At 42.5% G+C, this 27900-nt stretch overlaps 1 protein-coding gene and 1 long non-coding RNA gene across 2 annotated transcripts in view; one reads left to right on the forward strand and one right to left on the reverse strand.

Annotated features, from left to right (window-relative positions):
- Positions 1–3827: 3827 nt before the first annotated feature.
- CMTM8 (CKLF like MARVEL transmembrane domain containing 8) overlaps positions 3828–27900 on the reverse strand; it is a 100637-nt gene continuing 76564 nt past the window's right edge. Inside the window, exons 2-4 of the mRNA XM_079114012.1 lie at positions 14434–14607; positions 5613–5729; positions 3828–3939 (exon numbers count right to left, since the gene is read on the reverse strand). Of these exons, the coding sequence (XP_078970138.1) occupies positions 3856–3939; positions 5613–5729; positions 14434–14607 (375 nt within the window). The 3' untranslated portion in view covers positions 3828–3855. The remainder of the gene's footprint in view (positions 3940–5612; positions 5730–14433; positions 14608–27900) is intronic.
- On the forward strand, positions 14627–27849 carry LOC306645873. The gene is made up of 3 exons (XR_013759750.1): positions 14627–17814; positions 23223–23326; positions 26474–27849. It is a non-coding gene; the product is annotated as an uncharacterized lncRNA (long non-coding RNA).

Raw genomic sequence — 27900 nt, forward strand, 5'->3', positions numbered from 1 at the left:
GTCTCTGAAGTCATCATCCCATGTGAGGCCAGCGCATATCATCCCATGTGAGGCTACCGCGTTCTCCTAAACTGTCTTCTTTCATCTGTACCAAGTACCTAATTTTATGCAATCTTCGATTTGTAACAATATTCATTATAATCTCTATGATCCTAAATCATCAACACTGGGACAGTTATCTTACCTTCTTTTTCTAGATGACAACTTACAATTCACATTTGGCAACAGAATGTCATCAGAAGGACTTTATATAAGGCCAAGTAGGTTCCATCATTCTGAGTACATGTATGTGTATGTGTGTGTGTATGTGCATGTTTACATTTTAGCATTATATGCCCAGATTATTTTCTTTGAAAATCCATCTTTTCAATTATATTTCCATAAAACCCATTTTCCTTTTAAAACACATCTTTTCAATTAAAATGATAATTGTCTAGGGAACAAAAATATGAACTTCAAATTTATTTTCCACCCAGGGTTGCATCTTCATTTGGCATTTCTAAATGTCCGTGCTCTACACAGAGATATGTTATGTATTTAAAATCTTTTGTGTGCTAATACCCTGAAGGGATTTGCCTGTGAAGGGAGCAATTTAAAAATCCAAAAATAAATTATTGGTATTGAACATTCTTGTCTCTAGATTTTCTTGTAGTTTCCAAATATTGGCTAAATATTTATCTTTGGGGTGTATGAGTTGGAAATAGCAATAGAGAGAGATTAAATGCCTAAAGCATTTTATTGATTTGCCCTGAGTGGGTAAATACATCAAATTAAAAACTCACCCAGCTCCATCAAAAAGGACAGGAAGGGCTGAGAGGTGAAGGCAGATGTTGAGCGCAGATGATGGTGGAGATGAATTTAAGTACACTGTGTGCTCTCCCTGTAAAAATATTTTTCAACCTCCCAGAAACCTGTTCTTTTCTCCTTCCTTCCTTCCTTCCTTCCTTCCTTCCTTCCTTCCTTCCTTCCTTCCTTCCTTCCTTCCTTCCCTCCCTCCTTCCTTCTTTCTTTCCTTTCTTTCTTTTTTTGTACCAGGTATTAAACCCAGGGGGGGCTTAAACACTGAGCCACACCCTCAAACCTTTAAACAATATTTTTATTGAGAGACAGGGTCTTACTGAGTTCCTTAGGACCTCGCTAAATTGCTGAGGTTGGTTTTGAACTCATGATCGCGCTGCCTCAGTCTCCCAGGATTATTCCTGTAATCCCAACGGATTACAGGAGTGAGTCACTGTGCCTGGCTAGAAACCTATTCTTAATGTTAGCTGTATGTACAAGGCTTTTGTTTGTTTGTTTACTTGTTTACTTGTTTCTTCCTTCTCCTCCTTCCTCTTTTGCTTCTCCTTCTTCCCTTGAGATAGGGTCTTACTAAGATGCTTAGGCTGGCCTTGAACTTGAGATCTTCCTACCTTATCCACCATCCCCAGTACCTGGAATCACAGGTGTGCTCCACCATGCCTGGCCTTTTTTACTTCTTAAAAGAAAAAAATAGGGGCTGGGGCTGTAGCTCAGTGGCAGAGCAACTTGCCTAGCACGTGTGAGGCACTAGTTTCGATCCTTAGCGCCACATAAAAATAAACGAATACAATAAAGGCATGCTGTTCATCTACAACTACCAAAAAAACAAAAACAAAAAAAAAAAAAAACCTAACCCAGTTCAAACTTTACAGTTTCATCTAGTGAGAGATAATTATTTTGTATTCTCAAAATTATTCATGAACAAGATCTCTCAGCATCCTCAAGAGGAAATAAGATCTTCCTTTCCGTTAAAAATAAACACCTTTTGTTGTTGTTGCTTTGGTGAACTCTCAGGGTAACACTGAGTCCTGCTCCTGAAAAACCACAACAAAAAACAAGGCAGTAAGTAACCCTGCACAGACAGCAGCTGATCATTGCTCTTTCAAATAGATCTTCTTGGGGCTACCAGTTCAAGAGAGATCTAAAATGGCAATCTTTTTGGAGAACCTTTCAAAGTATAGTTTATGGTACCTTTTCACTCCAGAAGTAACCTCCTGTAAATGTGGCCACAGGTATAGAAATAATATACACTCCCATAGCACAAAAAAGCAGGCGGTTTCTTCTTCTTCTTCTTTTTTTTTTTTTTTTTACTATTTCCAGGAACAAACCTCTCTGTAGATTACTGTTTTTCTGCCTCATATGGAGCCTTGATTGCAATACCATGTGCCTAAAAGAGTCCCCACCAGGTATGTGAAAGGTGTATATGTTTCTGTGAGCCTGAGAGAGAGAGATGGACAGAGAAGTTCAGTTTTTTTTTTTTTTTTTTTTTTTTTTTTTTTTTTTCCCCTTTAAAATCTTAAGTGGCAGGCTGTCCTTGTGAAATCTTAAGTGGCAGGCTGTCCTTGTGATGGTATGAAATCAGCTTTGAAAGATTCATGGCCCCAATCTTTTGCAGGTCTGTGCTGAGAAAGCTTGACCTTCCAATAGTTTGCTCGTTGCTGGCTCTATGGCCCTGTGTGTTCCCTGTTCATCCAACCCCCCGCCTCCACACATCCCTACCCTCCCTCCACATCTCACTTTTGGAATCTCTTCCCCATTGCCTCTTTGGGCCTGATCTACAACCCAAGAACATTCTTCACTGGAACTTTTAAAGGACTGGGGTGGATATTATTAGATACTGAAGAAGTCTTCACTCTCTTAATTAGGGGTAGACAGGGCTCTGAGAAGCAATTAGAAGCAGTTGAACAAGAGGACCCACACCAACAAGACCCAAGAGGAAGAAACAGTGCTGCTAAGCAAGTCAGATACCGAGAAGAGACCATGGGGAGTCATATTGACAAGAGTGCATGGCGTCAGCTCTGTTCATGTCATCAACTCTGCTAGTGTTTCTGTGGTTTTTTTTTTTTTTTTGGTTTTCAAAAACTCATATTGAAAAAAATCACCCAAGAAACCTGCTGTACCAGCAAGTACCATCCTGCCAAAACACTTCTAAGGACAACTCTGATCAGAGTTCTTCCTATCATCTGTTAACACCTACTAACAAAGTGACAATATATCTGTCACATTATTGAGACTTTTCGGCCCAGAAGTTTTTACATGTGACACTCTGGATGGCAAGATAGTTTTAAGGTATATGCAAAACATTTATCCTATGTATTCTTTTAATGGTCATATACTTATTTTAATATGCATTAGGAAAGAATGAGGGGGAGAGAGAAAGAGAGGGAGAGAGAGAAGGAGATTATTAATTCTTGTGATGAGCAGCACCATGTAGTATGAATTCATTATCAAGTGTCAAGGTCAGGTATTGATAGATGATTCTGGGGCCAACCTGTTAGGGTATTAGAATCATGATCACTGTGATACTCAGGTCTGAGGAGATGAGTCTCTCCTGCCATCAAGGCCCAGTGACTATGGACAAGTATCTCATGATGATTGTATCTGGGATGCCCCAGGAGGATGAACACTTTTCAGCCTCTGGCTTCCACCCCCAGAAGCCTCTGGCTTCCACCCCCAGAAGTCTGTTTTCCTTCAAGCAAACAAATTAGCTGGAGTTTTGCAACATTTAATCACAAAAGAATCTGGCATTTTAAAAGTTAGTTTACAAACTTGACACATTCTTAATATTAGCAATATATCAATTTATACATTGTCTAAGAAAATAAGGTCTATGAAGACATCAACAAGATACTTAAGAGTTCATTATAAGCCACAGCACTTTGCAAGTAAGTATCCAGTTTAACTGTAACAAACCACTACCAGAAAATTTAACTAAGTATATAAAAACATTAGTTAAATACAATTCTCTGGAAATATACATTATACCTACAGTTGTTTTTACAGTGAGATTCTTCCTGTTTGATTCCCCCCCCCCCTTTTAATTATCAAAATGGTAAATCACTGCATGGTCCTGGATCTCCATGCTGTAAAACTGAAATATGTGTTTCCAGCGTAGCAGATGGTGACCAAGAAGGCAAAGAACTGGAGAAAACAAAGCATAATAGAAAGGGGGTTTAGGACACATACTAATTAGCAGAAGTTATCACTTCACCTCCACTGAATGAATCATGTACTCACAACATTCCCCTGACTCCAGGCTTCTCATCTAAAATTACTTTATTGGTTCAATTACCTTCTTCTCAAGCAATTTCTAGCCAGGCTGTTTTAAGCTTTTGGAACATATCTGGAAAGTCTATAGTTCTGCTCAAATAACCTCAGGGAGTTCACTTAGGAGTGGATATGGTGGTGCATCTATGAAAAGTCTATCACTTCTAATTCAGTACAGGCAATTTTCCACCAGGACTCAACCTCGGATTGCTACAGGAAATGACAAGGGGGCCAGCATAAGCAATGAAACGAGATGGGGAGCAGGAAAATGCAGGCCCATATATACATATGTATATATTTATGTACATATGTATATATAAATATTTAGTTGTCATGGACTTTATTTTATTTGTTGATATGTGGTGCTGAGAATCAATCCCAGTGCCTCACATATGCTAAGCAAGCACTCTACCACTGAGCCACAGCCACAGCCCCGCAGGCCCTTCTTTTTATTTATTTATTTTTTTATTTGCGATGCTGGGGATTGAACCCAGGGCCTTGTGCTTGCAAGGCAAGCACTCTACCAACTGAGCTATATCCCCAGCCCCCGCAGGCCCTTCTTAAGGCGGTAGCTGCACCCAGTTCCAGCCCATCCGTGCTGTCTGTTAACTGGAGTCCAGTCTTACTAAAGCTGGGGATTTTTTAACATCATGTGCATTTATGCTCTCTACCTTTTTAATAGTGATTTTCAAATCTAAACAAAAGTAAAGAATATAATGAATCCCTACATGCCATCAATTGTGGGAGGGGGGTACTAGGGATAGAAACCAGGGGTGCTTAACCACTGAGCCATATCACTAGTCCTTTTTCATATTTTATTTTGAGACAGGATCTCACTGAGCTGCTTAAGGCCTTGCTAAGTTGCTGAGGCTGGCTTTGAATTCATGATCCTCCTCCTCAGCCTTCTGAGCCACTGGAGTTACAGGTGTGCACCACCACACCCAGTCATACCATCAATTTTAATGTCACCACTCTGTTTAACCCCCAACTGCTTTGCTCCAAATAGACTTCTTTTGGGAATAGGATATTTTAAGGCCAATCTCAGAGCCCTTCTTCAAATTAGTTTTTTTTAATTAGAATAATAATACACGGTTATGATTTTAAAACAGTATGCAAGCACATAAACCAAAAAAATGGAGGTTTCTCATCTTTTCCCCTCATTTCCCACACCCTGTCCCTGGAAGGAAGCTCTGTGGGCATGTTTTTCTGGGCATTCTGAATGCACAAACATTTCCACTATCAAGCTCATTCTCTGCAAACCTCCCCCACTTAACGCTGTAAGCGGTGGATCACGCCAGACGGTTCTTCTCCCTTAGGTACTTACCTTGCTCCATTTCACTTTCATTTAAGCAGAGGGTTTCAACCTCACGACCCTGCAGGCCATCAGGTCATCCCACCAGTTTTTGATGTTTTCAAACCAGCAAATCAACTGCCCACTCATTACTATTACAAGTGGCACTTCTCCCAATAGATAATTTGTCCTCCTCCCTGATCCTTGGGGGAAGGAAGAGAAGGAGGGCCATGGGGAGAGGGGAGGGCTCACTCACCGATGAGGCCGCCCAGCTGTTGAAGTTGTGACTACCCCTCTCTGGGGACACAGAAGACGCATCCACAATGGCGGCAGAGAGGTATAAGACGAAGGCACTGCCATTAAAGCACAGGCCCTGGGGAAAGGCAGAGGGGCAGAGGGTTCAGGGTGAACTAGCCAGGACCGCAAATCTCAGAAGTGCAGAATTGGTAAGGGGCCCAAGGGGACAGTTGGGGGAGGAGGAGGAGGCTGTAAGAAGCAGCTGTAAGAGGAGAGGGTTTCATACCAGCTCATGACCAGGAGCCACTCCACCCTGCAAGGCACCTCCATGCTGCTTCTAAATTAGCCCTTACTCTCCCTCAACTGACTTTGGTTCTGTCTCATGCAAACTTCAGCATGGTGACCCATTGGTGGAGGAAGGCAGGCAGAGGCAGGGGCCACATGGTGAGAACCGCCTCCCTCTGTGGCCCCTCAGCACATGTCCCTGCTGAATTGGGAGAGACCTTTCTCCAAACAGGCCTGGTTGATGTTCTGACCCCTGACTCTAAGCAGGGAGAGGCATTTAAGTGAGCTCCTCTGGTCACACAGTCAGTTTTTCAGAGTAAAAAGAAGATTGTAGATATCCTCACAGCCCTTTGGGGAACTAATCTTGCCCTTGGCTTCACCTTATTTTTTTTTTTTTTCCCTATTCTTAGAAAACGGAGATATGTAAATTCAGGTAGGTAATTGGTTTTGAGTTATATTTAAACTCTAGGATTTCATACTCTGAAATGTGCAAAGCTTGGTCCCGTCTGAACGTCAGTGCAGGTGAGGTGGGGTCAGGAGAAACCAACAGAAATACAGGGAGGAAGAGGGAAGCGTCTTCCCACTGTTTTGAAATGCAGAAGTAGTTAAATGTAGCTACCTTTGAAGAATGGGAAACTTCAGTCTTCGTGTTGTACAACGTTTACAGCAGGAATTAGACTTATTTTTCATTGAACTAGCCACGTATTACTTTTGAAACATTAAGAGGCTTATTTAGTTATTTATTTATTTTAGGGTAATACATACTCTTGGTTGCCAGATAAAATCCAACCTGGACAGAACAATCTGGAGTAAAAAAGGCAGTGTCTCCCTTTCTACTCCAATCCCTTCTTTAGGGTGCAGGCAAACACTTTGATACAATGGAGCCATGGAGTTATATAACCTGATTCCTCCACCTGCATTTAAAAGGTACCAAAGACATTTTCACAGGTAATCCAAACAGACTATGTTTCTTGTCATGGTATTAGTGCCTCAAAATTTAACTTTTCCCTTATTGATGGGCATGTTGATATTACTTGTTTTCCAGGATTATAAACATTATTGTAATAACCATCTTTGAATGTGTATTTTGGGGCACCCATGCATGGCCAGTTCCCCAATAGGGATGAAGTGGTCAGACAGAAGATGAAAAAAGACTCCTTGAGCATATACACGAATAGTATGTGCAATGGCCCTGTTCCCCAGTAAGTGTGGCCCAGTGCTGTTTTCTGAACTCTAGGGAAATGAGAAACTCCTCTACTTCCCTTGGAAATGAGGAGAAGGATGAGTAGAAGACAGAGCATTCTTTCCCATACACCAGGGACCCTGCCAGTTATTCACAAGACTCCATTAATATTATCTTGCACAGCCTAACTTTTTGGCTTCCCAGTCTTATTTAGTACTCGCCAAGTAAATATATCCTAGGGAGTATCTGAATTGGGGACCTGGAGTAAAAATACGTGGAGACACGAAAGAAAAAAGAAGAGCAAAGAAACCAGTACCTGAGATTGTCTCAAAGGTTCAACAAAGAGAACAGGTGACTACAGAAACCTCAGAGGGTTTTAGAATGTCACTGAGTCTCACAGAAACAAGAGGTCTTACTGTTGTAAAAGAAGCAGGTCCCTGAATCAGGGGCTGTTCAAGCTGGAAGAAGTTAAAACTTCTCCGTTGTAAATGCCTGGTCCATGGTAACAGCAGAGGTACAAGGACAACATGGTATTTTACAGAAGGTGGCCTCTTCTGAAACTTGATCCCTGTCCCATATGAAAACACTTTTTTTTTTTTTTCTCAAATAAAGGCACACACAGACAAGAGCCATCCAACAGCTGGCAAAGATTTGTTGATCCTCCGCCCGTGTTATTGGTACCTATAGCTTAAAAGACCCAGCTGCTAATGATGCCTACTCTCTTCACAGTAGAGAGAAGGCAGGTTTAGGTTCACGGAGGTTCTTCAAGGCTGGAACCAATTACTGAATTTCGGAGCAGAGTTTGTCAGAAGTGACTCTGAGCCACACAGGCCAGGCCTGCACAACTTCCCTGCCCTGGGTGAGAATGGGAACTCCAAGCCACCAACTCCAATAACAGGGGACTCACAGCCCTCTGCAGTGGCCCCATTAGTACTGAACAGATTGTTTTTTGTTTGTTTGTTTTTAGAAAGTTCCACATAATTGAGGGCAGCATTATACATATGATACATACCAAATAAACACTTCCTGATCCAAAGGGATCAGAACTAGGCTTTAAACTGGTTTATTTTTACACTGCTATGCACAGTAATGTCCAGTTAGCCTTCAACTCCTTTAGTCACAAAGGCACTGAGAGGAAGTCTACTTACAACTTAGTGCTTAGTACTTAGTACTTCCCTAAGTACTAAGAGAAATTTTAGGTCTGAAGATAGTGGGAAGAAGCCCTGATGATGTGTAGTTAGCACATGGATTTGACTGTTAGGAACATAACCCCAAATGAGTGACTTAAGAAAGATTTTATTCTTCTTTCACATTACAGGCTTAAGTAGCCAGAGCTGGTCTGGCAGCCTCAGGGTGACAGAAACACAGCCTCTTTCCTTCACATCAGTCAGCCATCTCTTAGGTCTTAACTGTTTTGCACGTGGGCCAGGAGGAGCTTAACATTGGCCCAGAGGCATCCCAGCTAACAAGAACATGGGAGAATGTGCCCCGACTTAGGGGTATGGCCCAGAGGTGTCACAAGCTGCCTACTCTTTTATCCCAATAGCCAAGCTCAGTCCTAATGCCCAACTAGTGCCAGTGTAGCTGGGAAACATAAAGTAGCAGGGTGCCCGTAGGCCTAGCTGGAAATTCTATGACAAGAGAAGAAAATGGATACTGAGGGATAATGAGTAGCTCCTGCCCCTGGTGCTAAATCTATTCAGAGAGCAAAGAGTGTAAGATTTTCAGTAAGTTTGGGTCCTTAGGAGTTTCAAGGAAGACAGAGCTACCTGGTTCACCATCTGGCATTTCCCAACATTCAAGTCCAAGCGAGCAGCTGGGAAGAATAGGTCCTTCCTTTTGCTCCACTGGAACTTTGCCACTCTCTTTAGTATTCACAGAATGTCACTTTGCTTAATATTCTTATTAGCCTTGTGCACCTCCTCTGTCTTTTCCATCAGAGTCCATCTTTTCAGGGCAGCAGGATGTCTTACTCATCTCTCACTCACGCTTCTGGATCTTTTGCCTCCATCACCAAGTATTAGTGGAAGAGATGTTCAGTTCTGATGGAAGAGATATGGTCCAGGCAAAGGCTGAGAGGGGACAGACTGACACTAGACTGTTCCCGATCCTGTCCACAAGCAGCTGCTGGAGGAGGTCCATGCCACTCAGGCTGTGGTCCACAGACCAGTGGCAGCAGCGCTACCTAGATATCTCTTAGAAAAGCTCATTCTCAGACCCCAGTCCAGACCTACTCAATCAGGTCTGTTCAGAGTTTCCATGCAGGACATACTCTCAGCAATATGAAGAAAAGCTGTATTTCAGATCCACAACAAAGCAGGAAATGATGAAGACAGAATGTGGTGTGCAACAAGAAAGGCCACATCATACAGGACATGGATGGAGGAACAGACTTGGACATCAACTTCTGTCCCTCAACCTATCCCTCACTGCCTATGTGGCTTTGGACAAGTCACCTCTTTAAGTTCTTTCCTCTGTGCCTTCTGCCACCTGTTCTCTCTTCTCACACGGTAACAGCATGTCTAGTGACCACTCAGAATAAAGATTCTACTTTTCCTCTTTCTTGGAAGGAGGTGCAGTCACATGACCCTGTTTAGATTAATAGAATGCAAACAGAAGTAATGAATGCAATTTCCACCTCGTGGTTTAAGGAGAAGTGTGCCCTCCCTTTGCCTCCTTTAAATCTTCTCTCCTAACTAGAAAATAGATGTGATGGCAGGTGCCAGAACTGCCACCTTGGACTCTGGCAGAAGCCAAGTGTTAAAGATGGCAGAGTCACAGATAGGAAAAATCTGCGGCGCTGCGGATCTCATAGACTATGTGACTTACATCTGGGCTATGAAGGGAGAGAGAAATAATATGTTTTAAGTCAGTGCTACCTTGGATCTCTCTATTATAGGGGTCAAACTGATAATTGAACTGATTATACCCTACTTTCCAAAATGGGAAAAAATACAAGTCTCACAATCCAAAGGAGACAGTGCTGCTATAGAACTGTGTGAGCTATAAAGTGATATACTCATAAAACTTTCTCTTTCTTATTCCTGTTTAATGACTGTGTCAACTAGAGGCCAAATAGAGGCAGTCACTTAGAACTTGACTGTGCCCTTCAGATGAAACACTACTGGTTATTGGGAGACAGGAAGTCTCAAGGAGTCCCAGGTACAACGTGGTCCTACCAGGTGACAGCAGGACCCTACCTCTGCAGGTTCAGGTAAGCTGACCTTAGAGACAGGGCCAACAGAAAGGTGCCCATTATGTGTCTCTCAGCCCTCAATCATAAATCACGTGCTTAGTACTGGCATTACCATTTGGTGAAGGGTCTTTTGGAAGCTTTGCAATAACAAATGGGACTCTTTACAGATGCTATCCTGAAAAGATCAACCAGATACATCTAGGCTGGCACTTCTTACTCAAGATGGTACAATGGAAATGGTCACTTCCAAGTTCCAAGAGGAACTTGAGTATCAGTGTATAATGGAAACCAAGCAGATTCCAAGATGGACAACTGCGGTTGGTATTAGAAGACTTGTCTCCACTCTGGGCTATCAATCATCCTCTGAATGCCTCAACTTCTTCATTTGAAAAATGGAAATAATTCATTCCACCTTTGCAGAGTTATTGTGAGAATTGAATGGAGCAAAAATTAAAGGATCCAGAACAACATCTGCACACAGCAGGTACTTAAGAAATGGCAGGTGCTCTTCCTGGTGAAATAATGCAAGTACCCCCGGCCCTTTGGAGTTCAGCAGGCTTGCAGGGAGGCCAAAAGAATGAGCCACAGAGGATGAGTCCTTGGAAAGTACACTTATGGAGGCCCTGGTGATGGTGCTAAGAGGAGGGAAATTTTTATTGCTTTGAACTTTCATCTTAAATCAGATTTGTCATAAAACACATCCAAGCCTCTCTGAGCAAATGATATTAGAACGGCTGTAGTCCAGGAGCTTAGAGGTACTACTGGAAACCAGCTGCAGCTCTTGCTGCATATCAAAAGAAGATACAGGTGATTGTGCACCTCTGCAGACACATTAAGGGAATGGACTATTATTAAGATAGGATTCCAGTGCAAAGCTTGTGCCTTACCAGCTGGGGTGCTCGATTATGAAACTCTAGTTTTTCCAGTGTCCCAGGAATACGCTCCCAGCCAAGTTCCTGAGGACTGCCAATCCCTGCTCTGCAATCTTAGATTCCCTAAATACTCTGAAAATCAAGAGCAAATCCGAAAATCATCTGGTAGCAAGAACCGGCTAGAACTGACATGGGAGCAATGTGGTCTTTATTATCCCTCGTAGCAGGAAAATTCATGTGTTCTTGCAGAAACATTAACGTGTCTTACTTGAGTGCCATCCGAGACTTAGGCACCTATGTAACACATTGTAATAAAGGCACCAACTTACCTTATTACCATTCTAAACTTTGAAAAAAAAAATCTTAACTTACATCTGGTCTAAAGGTTTCAATTCAGGGATTTTAGAACCTATAATTATCTCTAGACCAGTGTTTCTCACACTTTTAGGTGCCTAAGAATTATTTGTAATGATTTTCATAATAGAGATTCCCAGGCCTTCCAGAGTTTCTGAGCCAATTGGTTGAGTGGGACCGAGGATTTTGCATTTCTGACAAGCATCCAGGGATGTAGCCGGTTCAGGACCCACGTTTGAGCATCAAGATCCTAGGAGGCACATCCAGCACCAGGAGCCAATTGGCTGCTTCAGCCCAGTCCTGGCCTGACCCTGGCTGTGTTCCCCATCAATACTGGGACCCAACAATGAAAGCCAGCACCTATGGCCCTCAGACTTCTCTGTAAGAGATCCTGCTGGGCAGAAGGTAACACAGAAGTGTAGTCTGAGTCTTCCGTTGTTAGCAGATGGAAACTTTTTCTAGTCCCCACTCTGGATCTTCAGTTAGCACCGTTTACCCAATCATAGATGCTTTGAGAGGTTGCGGAAGCATTTCTTAGTTGGCACAGCACAAAAAAAAAAAAAAAAAAAAAAAAAAAAAACCATCCAAAAGCCAGACATGTTTGAGCTGTAGCTTCCATCAGTAGAAAATGAAGTTTTAAAAAACTGGCTCTAAATATGTTATAACTGGGAGAGTTCACAGAAAATCCCAGATTCCTGGATTCTCTTAGGAAAACAAACAAACAAATTAGCAATCCCGGGGGCAGAATTCCAGACGATTTCTTTGTGAAGTGAAGCATGTTCTCAAGTTAAGATGCTAAGAAACTGTGTGTGGGGTGGCAAGAATTCAGGACCATGCTGAGTTTTCTCACTTGTTTTACCCGTATGGTCCCTCACACATATAAGTGCCCACTACCTGACTGCTTTGCTTGAGGAGATAAATGATGAAATGATTCCAAAGTGACTAAAGGTACCATTCCCTTGACTTTTTGTTGGGGTTCTTACCTACTGCTCAGGTAGAGGAGTGTCTGGAGCAGGAGGTCAGAAAAAAGTCTGTGGGTAAAAATCAAGAGACATGGACCCCCGGTGTATGTGAATCTATGTAGTCATGAGGCCCCAAATCTTTTCCTTATCTACAAAATGGGAGCACAACTTATGATGATAAATTCTGTTAATGCAAATCAATCTCTTAAAAATTAGGGAGTGTCTGCAGGGTTGTTTCAGTCAGCTCTTTTGCTGCTGTGAATAAATGACCCGGCCAGCACAACTGTAGAAGAGGAAAGGTTTATTTGAGGGCTCATGATTTCAGAGGTCTCAGCTCATAGAAGGCTGGCTCCATTCCTTGGGGCTTCAGATGAGGCAGCACATGGCAGAAGAGCATGGCAGAGGGAAGCAGCTGGTATCATGAGGAAGCAGAGAAAGAGGATAAGGAAGAGGGTGAGGAAGAGGATGAGGAAGAGGGTGAGGTAGAGGGAGAGAGGGGGAGAGAGGGAGAGACTCCACTCTCTAGATAGAAAATATATACCCCATAGCCATGTCCCAATTCCCTCCTCCTCCAGCCACACCCTACCACTTCAATTAATCCAATCTGGGATTAATTCACTGATTGGGTTAAAACTCTTACAATCCAATCATTTCTCCAATCACTTCACCCTGGGTTCCCAAAGTTACTTTACTTTAGGGTGCTCGCTGTCTTTATATGCAACATCCAAATGAGTCTGTCCTTCCCGTGTCCACCCAGGGAAAGTAGAACATTGATTCCAGTGGAGTAGCATCTGCTGCCCTAAAAAGTCATGGGTGGCTTACTTGGAATTACTTTCAGAACCTGCGACACACTCTCAAAAACTCTAATGGAGAATCTTCACTTTTGGATGTGGGAAAACAGTCAAGAGTCAGCCAATCTATTTCAGAAAGAACAAAGCCAGGTGCATCTGAGTAGTGATGGTGTGGTTTGAAAGCCTGCCAACTTAACTTGGGTCTAGAGCCCCCGAGTGGGAAATGTTTCAAATTTAGTTCAGATGTCAGTTATTCAGAAATGAATATTTTTCTAACATATCAGTTGAAAACAAACAAAAAATAGTCCATCTGAATGTGAAACTAGGCGCATTGGAAGTTGCTTCAGAGCTCTGTTTTATACATACTTGCATGTGTGTGGCACCACTTGGATTTTTTTTAAAAAAATCACAGAGCCACTTCAAATTCCCCAATAAGACTGCCCGTGCTCCAAGGCAAAGGGACCCTCACCTTCTATCTCTGTGAGTCCACTGAGGACACATGTCCAATCTTCAGGATAAAGTTAAATGTCAATTCCTCTCTAAAGAGTTCCCAGCTGTCCCAAGCTGAGGTGGATACTCTGTCACCCTGTATGTACCCCACTATGGTACATGGCATAGGGACTGTATCTGCACATTTTCTTATCTATTACCCCTTAGCCTGTGTCTTTAGCTTTCTTTTACCTGCATGCAGCATAGTTTCTGGAGCCAGGACAAAATTCTAATCACCCTTGATTGGAGTGTGAAGATGCTGACTTATTTTCTACAGTAGCTTTCCCAGTTTTCATCCAAACTCTTCACACACAAAGAGGAATGTGATGTGCAAAATATTCGGGAGAGGGTTGAAGGAAGGAAGTTCTGCAGAGGCTGGTGTCCTGACACTCCTGCTTCCAGGTGACCCTGGAACTAAGGGAACAAGCATCTACATAAGAGAACCCTGTTTCTCTTGATTCAGTCTCATGAGAATTGGTTTGCTAGTGAAATGAATTCCTGGATCTTCCAATGTGCCTCATTTCCTCCTTCTCAGTAAAACACTTGAGAAGCCATCAGATGATGCTGGCCTTATGTGCTGTATTGGGTTCTCCATGGCTTGGCGCACTCTGTGAGGGCAGAGAGGCAATCGTGAACTGGGTAGAGGAGGACCCTGGGTCATCCTGCCTAGTGGGCACTGGGCAGGAACACTGCCCCTGGCTTCCTTACCACTGTTGTCCAGGGCACCTGGGGAATCCTGGTGTAGGTCATCGTTATGTAGATGATGAGGAAGAAGACGGTGAGGACCCAGTAAAATACAGCTACGAACATGACCCAGCCAAACGCAGGGACCCGGAAGTACTCTGTTCCAGCGATAAGTGTCCATACCAATAGACCCAAGACCTGAAAAACAGTAGAGGAAGTGGAAAAGAAAGGAGGGGGGGAAGGAGATAATTATACAGAGTGTCGACAACAACGTTCTCGAATACTTACACATACAAACATGTGATTTAAAAATAGGGATTGCAAACTCTTGTGCTCACAAATGCCAGGAGGGTAAGGTCAATGAACCTAGCAGGGAGGGCAGGGACCCAAGGCAAATGAGAAAATCCATGTCTTGTTTTAAGGGGGCACTCTCTATGCAGCATCGGCCGATTTCAGGGGGCTGGTTTCCACAAATCTCCCCCTCTTTTCCCTAGGAGAACATAAAAACTCAAGTTTGCCCATGATAATCTTTTTAAAAAATATTAGCACCAATTAAGAGTCTTGAAACACCATTCAGGGCAAAAGAGCATCCGTGGCTGGAATTTGCTCTCAGGCTGGTACTTGTCAAGGAAACAAGACTGCAGGTCCACTCAGAGGTGGTTCTGGAACCGATCTGCTCCCAAGCTCTGAGCCTCTGGGCATTCCCTGCCTGCCACCACTGCCCTCCTCACAGATGGCAGAGAGCGGTAGCCTGAGAGAGCTGTCAGAGGAAGAGCAAGCCAAGGGCCCCGTGCAGACATGACACTTGGCTGGCATCTTATCACAAGTTGCAACTTGTCCCAGCAACAGTCATTCAACTCTTCACCACTGCAGAGCAAGGCCAGAGCCAAAGCCCCATCAATGTGACCTGCTGAATCCTGGAGGACTGCATCAGGGAACAAGAAACTGACCTAAACTGGAGGTATCCAGAGTCCTGAGCAAAGGAAGGCCAGTGGCAGGTAGACACTTGCATTCCAGCACCTTCCAGGGACCAGAAGGACTTTATTCCTAAGTCATGGAAAAGTTAAGAGTCTGTACCACATCCCTAGGGGACACCACCAGGAGTTCAGGGTGGATTCTGGCTATAAATGCTGGCTTGCTGTGTGACTCAGGACAAAATATTTCACTTCTGTTTTAGCTTTCTTTGCAGTCCGCAGAACAAATTCTAAAGTAACACTAAAAATCACACAAAGCTAGGAAGGTAAATGTGACTCATTTGTGTATCACTTGAGCATCTACAAATGTCAGGCTTCTGGTCATCGGGCCTTGACAATCAGTGGGATATGAATTGAACAGACCCTGCTTGTAAACACCTTAAAATCTAGAGGTGGGAACATCTGACTAATTACAACTGTGAAAAGCACTGTGCAGGAAAACGGTCAGGTTCCAGCCTAGGGGGACATCACCTCATTGGCAAGTACAAGAAATGTCAGAGAAGGCCACACCGAGGAAAACCTGAAGACTGATAAGCTCCTGAGACAGGCGGGAAAGCAACGCTCTTGCGGAGTGCAGCATGAGCAAAGGTCTGGGGGTAGGGAGGGCTTGGCTGCCTTCCAAAATGGGAAGGAAAGTGTAGTAGGTTAGGACAGGGAGTAAAAAGTTAGCGAGGCTGGGAAGGGTCACATGATGCGGGTCCAAGAGACCTAAGGATTTTGTACTTTATCCTAAGGGTGAGGGTTTTAAGCAGAGGGTGATGAGCTCTGGTTAATTTTTTTATAAGATCACACTGGCTGCATGCGGAGAATGGACATGCGGAGGGAGGGATAAGGAATTGGCCTGAGGTGACAAGTTCAGAGATGGTGCCAGAACCCAAGTGGGAGAAGCGGGTGTCTTCAAAATCAGTGCAGTGGTAGTGAATTTTGAACAGTGAGTGAATGCCTGACAAATTTCAGGAGTAGGCAGGACTTTATAGATTAGATATGATGGTGTGAAGGATAAAGTGGGATGACTGGTCCCAGGTCTCTGGAAAGGGTTAGGAAGTGGAACCATAAAGGAGGGAAGGTTGAGGGAGTGGGTGTTGTCGGTGAGCTTAGTTCTCCATCTGCCAAGTTTGAGGTGGCTGGGGACCTTCAAGACAGGTGTTTTAGTCAGTTTTTTTTTTTTTGCTGCAGTGACTGACTGAAGGGCCTGATCAAAACAATTTAAATATAACAAGTTTATATTTAAGGGTTCACGATTTCAGAGGTCTCCATCCACAGACAGCAAGGTATTGCCCCAGGGGCTCCAGGTGAGGCTGAACATCATGGCAAAAAGAGTATGGCAGAGGGAAGCAGCTCACAAGGCGATCAGGAAGCAGAAAGAGAATCTCCACTTGCCAGATACAAATATATACCCCCTAGCCCTGCCCCAATGAACCACATCCTCCAGCCACACCCCACCTGCTTCCAGTTACCACTCGGTTAATCCCATTAGGGATTTATTCACTGATTAGGTTAAGACTATGACCTTATTGCATTGTCTTACACGTGAGTCTTTGGGGGACACCACATCTAAACCATAGCAACAGGGATTTTAAAAAGTAGATGCTACAGGGAGGAGATTTGGGCCGTTCTTTAAGAAGCAAGACCTTGGTGAGGGTTACAAAGCCTCAGACAGGATCCCAGGCACATCCTACAGTTGCTTCCTGAGAGATGCACACCTCTCTGTAAAAGTTTGTATGCCTGTGCTGGGGAGCAGGTGACAGACTCTGAGTTTTGCTGTTTCTCTTCTTTAGAGTTGAACATTGACATTTTCTTTTTGTCTCCTTGATGTTGTATATGGATCCCAAAGAAAAGGTGCTTAATGGAGATGTGTTTTTGTGCTTACATCGGTGGCAATAAAATTTATTGAAAGTGAAGATGTACAAAATGGATGTAATTCCAGAAAGCACTAAGCCTCACACTAATAGGGATTTTGAGTCCGAATTCATCCTAACTGACAGGTAATCTATACCCCTATGTTTGACATTCCCTTGGATCAGTAAGATTGGTAATGGGTGTAATCCAGCACAACAGCATCTGAAACAACATTTTGGGCCTCTTGATTCAAACTGAAAGGGTCAGATGGGCCTTTTGTTGATGATTCACACAGGAAACAACAGTGAATGAAGTACTGCAAATGTGTTTATCGCGTTTCTCCAGGACTGCAAAGGTTTAAGGTTCATCTGACAGCTCTTGACTATAAATAACAAAAACGTTTTTCATTAATAAGCAAACGGAGCCTGTTGTCCAGAGCTGCATTGCGGTGGTCACTTTCACATGCAGGATATTGTTAACTGAGCTGTCTCTCAAAGAGTAGAAATACTTGGCCCCTGACCTCACCAGCAAACATAGTAAAAAGAATGTCCCTGTCAAGGGAAGGATTGTTCTACCCCAGTGAATTTCCAAGGTAAGTGAAATCTATCTACAGGCAAACCTTTTATCTCCCTCTATAACCAGCAGTGATGAAGATCACTCTGCAAAAATGTCACTCATCTCCTGTATGCATGTGAATGTGTGTACATTTAAGAAAGATCTTAGATTTTTATTTGCTTACTCTGCTCGCATGCTATTATTTTCCCCTGGTTTGCATTTTGTAAGGCTAAGAGTGTTTTTGAACAGTAAAAATGACTTTAAAAAAAATTCAAGAGTGATAAATACAGGTAAAAAATTAACATGGAAGTTTATCCACGAGTTGGAAATTTAAGAAAAAAAAATCAATATCAACAATTTTCCCAACCTTTTCTCTTGCATTCACAACCACCACCTGAGTGCCCTTTTCTTTCTCCCTTTATAAATATGGATCATTCTGCACATGGTGCCTATAACTTGCTTCTTTCAGTAAGCAATCCCATGGAGGACATCCTGCCTACTACATACAGAGCTAGGTCAATTTTAATAGTTGCCTAGTTCTCCATAATTCATGTAACCAGTCCCCTATGGAGGGAAATTTAGGTTATCTCCTTTATGTTTGTACAGAAATGCCCAGGGAACATTCTTACAATATAACCTCTGCATACCTGAATTCCAGAATACAGTTCTACAGGCAGAATTTCTAGACTATTTTAAGCTGTAGAGATGCTGCCAAATCACTCTCCCAAAACCTTATACTCATTTACCTTCTCATCAGCATATACATGCTTTTCCCCTTATACTCTCACTGAACTATATTACCATATTTTTTATTTTGTTTTTGAGAGAGGGTCTTACAATATTGTTCAGGCTGGTCTTCAACTTGTAAGCTCCAGTGATCCTCCTGCCTCAGCCTCCCTAGAAGCTGGGGCTATAGGTGTGTGCCACCACATGTGGCTGACTTCTATGCTTTGAATGCTTAAAAACTTAACTTTAAAGAAAAAAAAAAAAAAAAGAGTGATAATCCTAATGGCTTGGGAATCTGAGGCAGGAGGATCTTGAGTTCAGAAACAGCCTCAGCAATTTAGTGAGGCCCTGAGCAACTCAGTGAGACCTGTGGCTCAATGGTTAAGCGAACAGTGTGGTGAATTTCCACTAACTTAACAAACTCATGTAACCACCTTCCCCATCAGGAAATAGACTACAGCCAGCACCTGCTTCTAGTTATTGCTTCTCCCAGCCAAAGGATTCTGATTTCTAGCCTCCTGGATGAGTTTTGCTAGCTTTCCCTCTTCAGAGATGGAATCATACAGTAAGTACTAACACACCCAGTTTCCTTCACTCAATACCGAGAGTCAGAAACAATACAGAATGTGGTTCCTTCATTTTCCTGGCTACACTACACAGCAATGGTTCTCAAACATGGATCCCCTGGAGGGCTTGCTTACCCAGATTGCAAAGCCTCTCTCCCAGAGTCTGTGATCCTGATCTAGGGTCGATCTGAGTGAGAATCTGCACTTCTAGCAAGTTCACCTGGTAATGCTTTGCAGGATCCAGGGATGGCACATTATGGACCACTGATACTTAATGTTCTTATTTCTGCTTTAATTTGCATTTTCCTGATTTGTACTAAACATCACTAAGTATTTTTTTTTCAAATGCTTATTGGTCACTTACAGAGCTTTTCTTAATTGATATGTTAAAAAAATGCTTTCTAATTGTGAGATCTTTACATAAGAGGGATAGCAACCAACGGTGTATGCGGCAAATATTTTCCCCATTTAGTTTTGGTTTTTTAGTGTCATGGAGTCTTTTGTCAATAGGAGTTTTAAAGTTTTACATCATTCATTGGTTTCCTTAACTCTTCTTCTATATCTACCCACTTAGGAAAGTCTTCCTCAACAAAAGATTATAAAAACATTCTCCTGTATCTTCTTTTGTAATTGCATATGTGTTTACACCTTTAATGCAACTTGAATGGACTTTTATATGCAAGTTGAGAAGGGCAAATTGACCTAAATATCACTTATTGGTGACTTCCCATATATTGGGGCTCAACTTCTGGACTTCTCAAATTTTATTCCACCCCACTCATCCACGGTCATTACCATGTCTGTGTCAACCAGTATAGCGTATGCATGCATTTAATGTATTTTAGGCTTCTGGATAAAGATGTCAGACTGAACAAAAGAATCTAATTTGCTTCCTCCCCAAACCCTTCTAAAATTATCAGGAGGCAAAAGGAACACATTTTGGGGAGCTTAGAAAACATATTGACAAGGGATTGTGGACTTAGCCCCTCTGAGAGGGCTACAGGGTAAGCTGGCTAGCAGGGAAGTCAAGAATAAAACCAGGGGCTGGGGAGATAGCTCAGTCGGTAGAATGCTTGGCTTGCAAGCAGAAGGCCCTGGGTTCAATCCCCAGCACAAAAAAAAAAAAAAAAAAAAAGAACAAAACCAACCTCACTGCAGAGCCTGAAAAGATCTGGTATCTCTGGGACAGGGAGCCTAGGCTAGGGTCCAGGGGGGCAGCAAATGCAATATGGGGGAGGAGTGGAAGGCTGTATGAGAGTGGCTAGGTCTTGACCTTCTGCCCTGCTCCTAGCTGCAGGCTGACTCCTCACCTCTTCATTAATTTGAAGGTTTATTCTCTAGGTCAGGATTCCTCACTCTCAACCCTATTGACATGGTGGGTCAATAATTCCTTGTTGGAGGAGGGGACCGTCTTGGGCACTAGAGGACGTGTGGATCAGGATCCCTGTCCTCTTACTTGCTAGGTGGAAGCAGCAAACCTCCACTTCTCCCCTTTTGATGACAACCAAATATATTTCCAAACATTGCCAAATATGGGAGGCAAAAATCACTTCTGATTGAGACTCACTCTACAGAAGGTAAAACAAAATCAAGCCTCTGAATCGAGGGACATGGTTGAAATTTCACCATCAGACTGTAAACAAAGCTTTAAATTCAATGAGAAGACTCTCCCTCTCCCACACTTTTAATCACTAACTGTTTCCCTCTACTTGGATCTCAGATTGCTAGTAGCCAGGTCTTAATTAATGCAAAAGAAAAAAGCTAACCATACCGAGTTCCAGGATTCCTCAGCACATAGCTCAGCTAGGTCAATCCCCAGTGAAGTTCAAGGCTGATAAGCCCCATTCACATGCTCAGAGCATCCTAACAGTTTTGCACTCTCAAAACATGGGCAGACAACCTAGCTTCCCAGATCTATGGAGACAGCAAAGCCTGTTGGTGAGGACGGGAGCTGGGACCAACACAAACTGGGAGAAAGCACCTTGGAAGAGGGAGAAGAAAACATCCCAGGAAAAGAATCTTCAGCATCCTAGAGAGAAGAGGTAGTAGAGTAGTGAGACAGAAGTAGCGGGGTATGAGAAGGACAAATAGTTCTTCAAAAATAAAAATGGGTTTTGAAACTAAAGTTAGAATAGCAGAAATGAACAACTCAAAAGAAACGTTAGGGGGTTGGGGCTGTAGATCAGCGGAAGAACGCTTGCCTAGCATGTGTGAGGCACTGGATTCGATTATCAGCACCACATATAAGTAAATAAAATAAACAACAACTAAAAATATATTAAAAAAAAAAAGAAACGTTACACCGTAAAATTGAGAAAACCTAGAAACACAGCAAAAAGACAAAAATAAGACAAACAACCCCCAAACACCAGATGAACTACAGAAAGTCAGAAGACAGGTTCAGGATTGGCCAAACATCTCATTACTAAGTTTCAGGACACAGACTGGAGAACATGGAAGGAAAGAAACCAACCAACCACAAAACTCAAGAAAACTCAGAATTAAAGGAACAAATTTCTACAAAGAACGAACAGATTATCTACACAGGATCAGAAGCAAGAATGGATTTTAATTCATTCTAAAAGTGAATAGTTAGAGAAGACAATGGCCAGTGCTTTCAAATTCCTGGGGGAAAATGATTTCTAACTAGAAATTATCTGGAAGATTATCAATGAAGAGCAAGAAGAGAATGCATTTTTTTTTTTTTTTTCTGATATGCAATGTCTAAAAAATTGTCCTCCTGTCTCATGCATTCTTTCTCAGGAATCTACACCAAAATAAGGACATAAGATTTGAAGAAGGAAATACTAAATAATCCAACAGAAGAACCACAAAAGAGAGGTGAAGGTCATCCCCAAGATGACGGGAAATTCACACAGAAGAGGTGCCCAGACTTGGAGAGGGACCAGGTCAGACAGAAGACAAGATTACAGACTGTCATCATCATGACTAAGGCACATCCCTTCTTCACCTGCTGATTATCTGGTGTGATTTACCTGCAAGAAAACTTTACTGGGAGGTTACTGGAAAAATGTAAGACCATTAGCTACAAAGAAAACTGAACAAATTAAACAATGACACTATGTTATTATATATACCTCAGTATAAGTTATATACAAAAGAAAGGCATGGTGCATGCCTATAGTCCCAGTTACTTGGGAGGCTGAGGCAGATGGGTTTCAAGTTCAAGATCAGCTTGGGCAACTTTGCAAGACCCTGTCTTAAAAAATAAAAAGGGCTGGAGATGTATATCTGTGGTAGAATATCCTTAGGTTCAATCCCCAGAGTCACATACGCACAAAAAAGTTACTGTTCACTAAAAAATTCAGACCTAATATCTGCATAAAGATGATTAAAAACACTGAATATTGACTTAAATGATAATATGGAGAAAGAAAATGATAGACATGGTGCCACAGACTGAAGCGTGTCTCTGGTAAAATTCATTTGTGGAAGTTTCAATTCCCAGTGTGGTGGTATTAGGAGGTGGGTCTTTAGGTGGTAATTATGTTTTGGGAAACAGACTGGTCGAGAAGCAGCAAGCAGCACTTGGAAAGGAAAACGAAAACTCCAAATAATGAGCCCTGATCCACAGTTTCTCACAATATTTATGGGTTATTTGACACCATCTTAGACCCATCCTATCATTGGGGCTTTTTCCTCTTTTTTAAAAAAAATTCCTAATCTCTGGGGCTGAAGGCCTTTGGCAGGGTCTCTAACATAAAGCAAGCTCACAGAACAGATCAGAAGAAACAGCTCTTTTCACAGGCATCTGTTACATTTCAAGAGGGAGTAATCAGGCTCTTAGGGCAGTTATTGACAATGCAAAAGGTAGGGACCTGGGCTGGGGGCCCTGGGTTCCTTCCCCAGCACCGCAAAAAAAAAAAAAAAAAAAAAAAGGTAGGGACCCATGGTTAATTAGGCTCCATGGAGAAAAACTGAGAGAGTGGAGGGGAACCGACCCCTTCCCCAGGCACTGATCTCCTACCATAATGTTTTTGTAATTTCATTTCACAACCAGGGTCTGGCTTTGCCATCACAATTAGACTTAGGTCATGAGGGTGGGTTATTCATGATGGAATTTACTGGGCTTGGAAGAAAGACATCAGAGAGTTTGCTTTTCTTCTTTCTCTCTGTCTCTCTGCCACTACAGGCACCAAGGAAAAGCCATGTGAGGACACAACAAGGCAGCTCTCTGTGACTCAAAGAAACTTGCCCTGCTGATACCCTGATCTTGGACTTCCAGTTTTCAGAACTGTGAGAAATAAATTCCTGTTGCATAAGCCACTCAGACTGTGGTATTTCGGCAGTTTGAGCTAAGACAAAAAGTGACAGGAAGTTACCAGTTATCATGTAAAATTGAAGACAGCAGCTCACATATTTACAACTATGAATGTGGGTAAAGCCAGAAGTAACTCATGTGGTTACCTCTGGGAAGGGAGGCTGCTGGACTAAGGAGATATGGGGGTGAGAAGAGCTGCTTGTTACAAGCCTTTTAGTTCTAGAGGTACTTTATCAACCTACTGATGTCAGTTGATTTCCTACACTTTTCTGACTAAGATATGTGCTTTGATGCTTTCCAATATTTATGCCTGTTCTTTCCTCCCTCCCTCCTTCCTTCTTTCCTTTTTTCTTCCTCTCTCTCTCTCTCTCTCTCTCTTTCCATTATTGCTTTGGCTAGAATGTCCAGAACTGTCTTCCAGAACAAAAGTGACAATATCCATCCTTATTTTATTAATTTTTTTATAGTTTAATGATCTGCCAGGTTGTTTTTGACAGATGCTAGAGATCTTTTTTTTTTTTTAACTAATCAGCTTCTTCTCCAGTTTCTCTCCTGAACAATAGGGCAATTAGCTCACTTGAGGGCCTTTCTGTATTTCCCCTTTCAAATGAAATATAGTATTCCTAATTCCTTTTGATGATCCAGGGTCAACACAAACATCACATATTTCAATTACCATCTTGTCCTATAGGAGGAGATTGCCCACTCCTATTCTGATGGTGTAGGATATTTGTGGTTTTCTTTTCTTTTCCTTCTTTTTTTCTTTCTTTCTTTGGTACTGGGGATTGAACTCAGGGGTACTTGACCACTAAGCCATATCCCCAGCCCTATTTTGTATTTTATTTAGAGACAGGCTCTCACTGAGTTGCTTAGGACCTTGCTAAGTTGCTGAGGCTGGCTTTGAACTTGAAATCCTCCTGCCTCAGCCTCCCAAGCCACTGGGATCACAGGCATGTGTCACCACAACTGGCTATTTGTGGTTTTCTATGAAGAATTTATTTTAAATTGAAAATCATTAGCGGTCACCTCTATGGCTCTCAGTGAATGGATTCCAGCAGCCCCCCTCCTCCTCCACTCTTTGTGTGTATAACCTATGTCCACATTGTCTTCATTCTGACATTCTGAGAACTAAGAAAACAGATTTCTTACATTTTCAAAACCATACCAAAAGAAATAAGTTTATCCCAGAGGACTCTCCTGAGGAATCAAGTCTGAGCTTTGTGACAACAAGTCTGCTGTTCAGATTTATCTGATGGTAGTGTTAAAATGATAGACATGAGGAGGTATTCTCCTGGTGGGATTTATTCATTTATTCCTACCTACCAACACAGGGGGTTTTCTAGGCACTGCTGGTGGGGCAGGAAATGCCACATGCTATAGCATGAGTTGGCCAATTTACTTCTGACTTTAGTTTTGATTGACAGAAGCACCATTATTACACCTATACTTTAGCTTTGAAACCAGGTGATTTTTAAAAATAACTTTATTTTATTTATTTATTTATTTATTTATTTATTTATTTATTTATTTATTTATTTATTTATTTATTTATTTATTTATTTATTTATTTATGTGGTGCTGAGGATGGAACCCAGTGCCTCACACATGCTAGGCAAGCGCTCTACCACTGAGCCACAACTCTAGCCCGGAAAACAGGTGATTTTTGATGAGGTTCCCTAGGACCAATCTACCTGTGTTCCCAGCAGATTTTGCTCAGAGGAACTGCATTGCTACAGGTGTGAACCTGAGAACATTGTACCTTTGAAATAACTCTTGGGACCTTAAGTCATATTATCATACAAATTCATCTCAATAAAGTGGCAGTGGAAGTCGGCTATTGTAGATTTACTTTGCTATACCCTACCATGAGAACCAACCAAATATTGCTCTGCCTGGCTGCTCTTCTCCTGACATACGTTTGATATGGTAAACATACGGCAATATTCATTCATTCAAAAATTTTCCCGAGTTCTTGCTAGCAGTGCAAAGATGGGGGGAAACTAACATGGTTGCTGCTCCCAGAGAAGTTACATCAATCAATATTTAATTACAGACTGTGATGAATCTAGACGAACAAGCGAGGTTGATATGGGAATGCAAAGTACAAGGACCCAACCAAGTTTGGGCGGTTGAAGGAAGTTTGAGGCTTAAATAGGTGAAAAGGAGTTAATCAGGCAAAATTTTGAGGGTGGAAGGAACAAGCCTCTGAGAGACATTCCAGCTGGTAATGTGTGTCTCCTGTCAGTCCTGACCTCCTACGCAAAGGCTGAGTGGAAGGCCAATTTTGGAGGAGGCTGACCCATGCTCCGCATCTGACACCTGTCTCCAAGGATGGCGCTATTTCCTGAAGTCTAGACTTATTCCATCAGTGGATGGAGGGCCCCGCAACGTTTTCACTGGAATTGATTAGCTACTTGTTTTATAGTTGCTGAGAAGTTAAGGCAATTTTCAGCAGCAACCGGCCCAGGGTGACAGAGCTGGTTAAAGGTCAGAGCAGAACGCATGCTCAGTGGTATCTTTCAGTCCAATGCTATCTTAATTCAGACGGACATCTTGATTTCTTTATTGATGCATTCTTTCCTTTTCCTTCCTCTCAGACTGAGGGGATGCTACCACTCATGGTTATGGTTGGACCCATACCTGGGTTCCAGTCCTGTCCCTCAGTCAAGTTGCTACCTGAGCTTCGGTTTCCTCATCTATCAAACGGTAATACCGAAGTTTCCCTCACAGGGTGGTGGAAGGGAAAAATGAGTTGAGCAATGTGTGCACAACAGTGCTTGGTATGAGTGAGGTATGATGCCAGTTATTGCTATTTTCTAAATATTTATTTATTTATTTTGGTATGGGAATTGAACCCAGGGGCACTTAACCATTGAGCCACGTCCCCCAGTGCTTTTTATATTTTATTTAAAGACAAGGTCTCAATAAATTGCGTAGGGCCTCACTAAGTTGCTGAGGCTGGCCTCAAACTTGCGATCCTCCCGCCTCAGCCTCCCAAGCAGCTGGGATTACACCGCACTTGGCTATTTTCTAAAGTTATTACCGGGGTTTATCATATCTGTCAGGTGTGCCTCCTCTCTTCCTTTCTCAGGTTAAACACTAATACTTCTCTGTAATTCAAGCTTTCCACACCTGTATGGAGCCTGGGAATCTTACCTATTTCTACCACCCTGGATTTATGGACTCATCTTGAAGGCTCTTCAGTGAGCAGTACTACCAACAAGATTCAGGTTAAGTGAACTGGGGATATTTGACCCTAAGCTCCTGTCCCTGCCCTGTGTAGACATGCTGAATGCCACAGGCCTGCCTCAGGGCCATGGTCACCATCTCCTCTGTTGCTATTTGGTTTAATGGTATAATGTCAAGGCCATCTGGACCAGTAGAAAGATTCAGGCTTTGAATTCTCACTGTGTGACTAGCAGACAACTTACTTATTCAACCAATATTTATCAAGCACTTTTCATGTGTGCTCAAACCCCAGGCAACAGCGTAATATCTACTACAGGGCAAGGAAATGCTTCATTTGAACCTCATAGCTTGTCCCCTGAAACAACTTTGATCATGATTAATTTAGATGGGGAAACTGAGGCACACGAGTCAAATAACTGAGTCCAAGCTTTTTAGCCCTCATGCTACATAATTATCAACATCATGCTCCACTTAACTTCTCTGTCTTCATCTATACAGTTCTGGCATAATAAGTATTTTCCAAAATCCACACGACGAGACAATATGCTCTACCAATGATAGCTACTGTGATTAATAACTGAAGAAACAACACCGTTTGGCAGACCATAAAGCTACTTTCTAGGAATAGCCAGGTACAATGCTGAAGAGGCTGGTGTGTGACAGAAAAGCTGACTCCTGCTTATTTATTTGCTTGCCTGTTTCTCTTCTTCACTTAGAACTGAGGACTGAACCTAGGTCTTCCCACATGCTGGGCAAGCACTCCACCACTGAGCTACACCCCAGCCCTCCTGTTGTTTTCTGGTTGCATTAGAGATGTAGCATTACCTAGAATGCCCCAGCCAGTCCCCACCCAAGTGCAAATCTGTGGACATAAGTAGGTTCTAGTGAAAGTAGCAGATGTGGGCTGTGGCTGTAGCTCAGTGGTAGAGCACTTGCCTAGCATACATGAGGTACTGGGTTCGATTCTCAGCACCACATTAAAAAAAATAAAATAAAGGTATTGTGTCTATCTCCAACTCAACAAAATTAAAAAAAGAAAAAAGAAAGTAGCAGATGCCTCAGTGCAAACTACCCCTGGTTCTGCACAACAGGACTCCCCAAAGCTGTCCGTTGCTACCCGACTCAAGGAATGTCCTCTTCAGATGGGATAAAGCTGGTCATCAGGAGGCCTCTTTATCTACTGGTCTCTCAGGTAGCATCTTGGCTCGCTTTAGAGACAAATAGAAAGACAACAGGGAGGGCAGTTAGTCCTGTTTCTCTGATGACTTAACATCCAATTCGGAAAGCATGCTGCTTTTTGTTCAATAAATTCCAGGAAATCCTCAAAGACAGTTCACGCATAACAGAGGCTGACATAAGA

This window comes from Sciurus vulgaris (genome assembly GCF_902686455.1).
Source record: "Sciurus vulgaris genome assembly, chromosome: 16".
Lineage (NCBI taxonomy): Eukaryota > Metazoa > Chordata > Mammalia > Rodentia > Sciuridae > Sciurus > Sciurus vulgaris.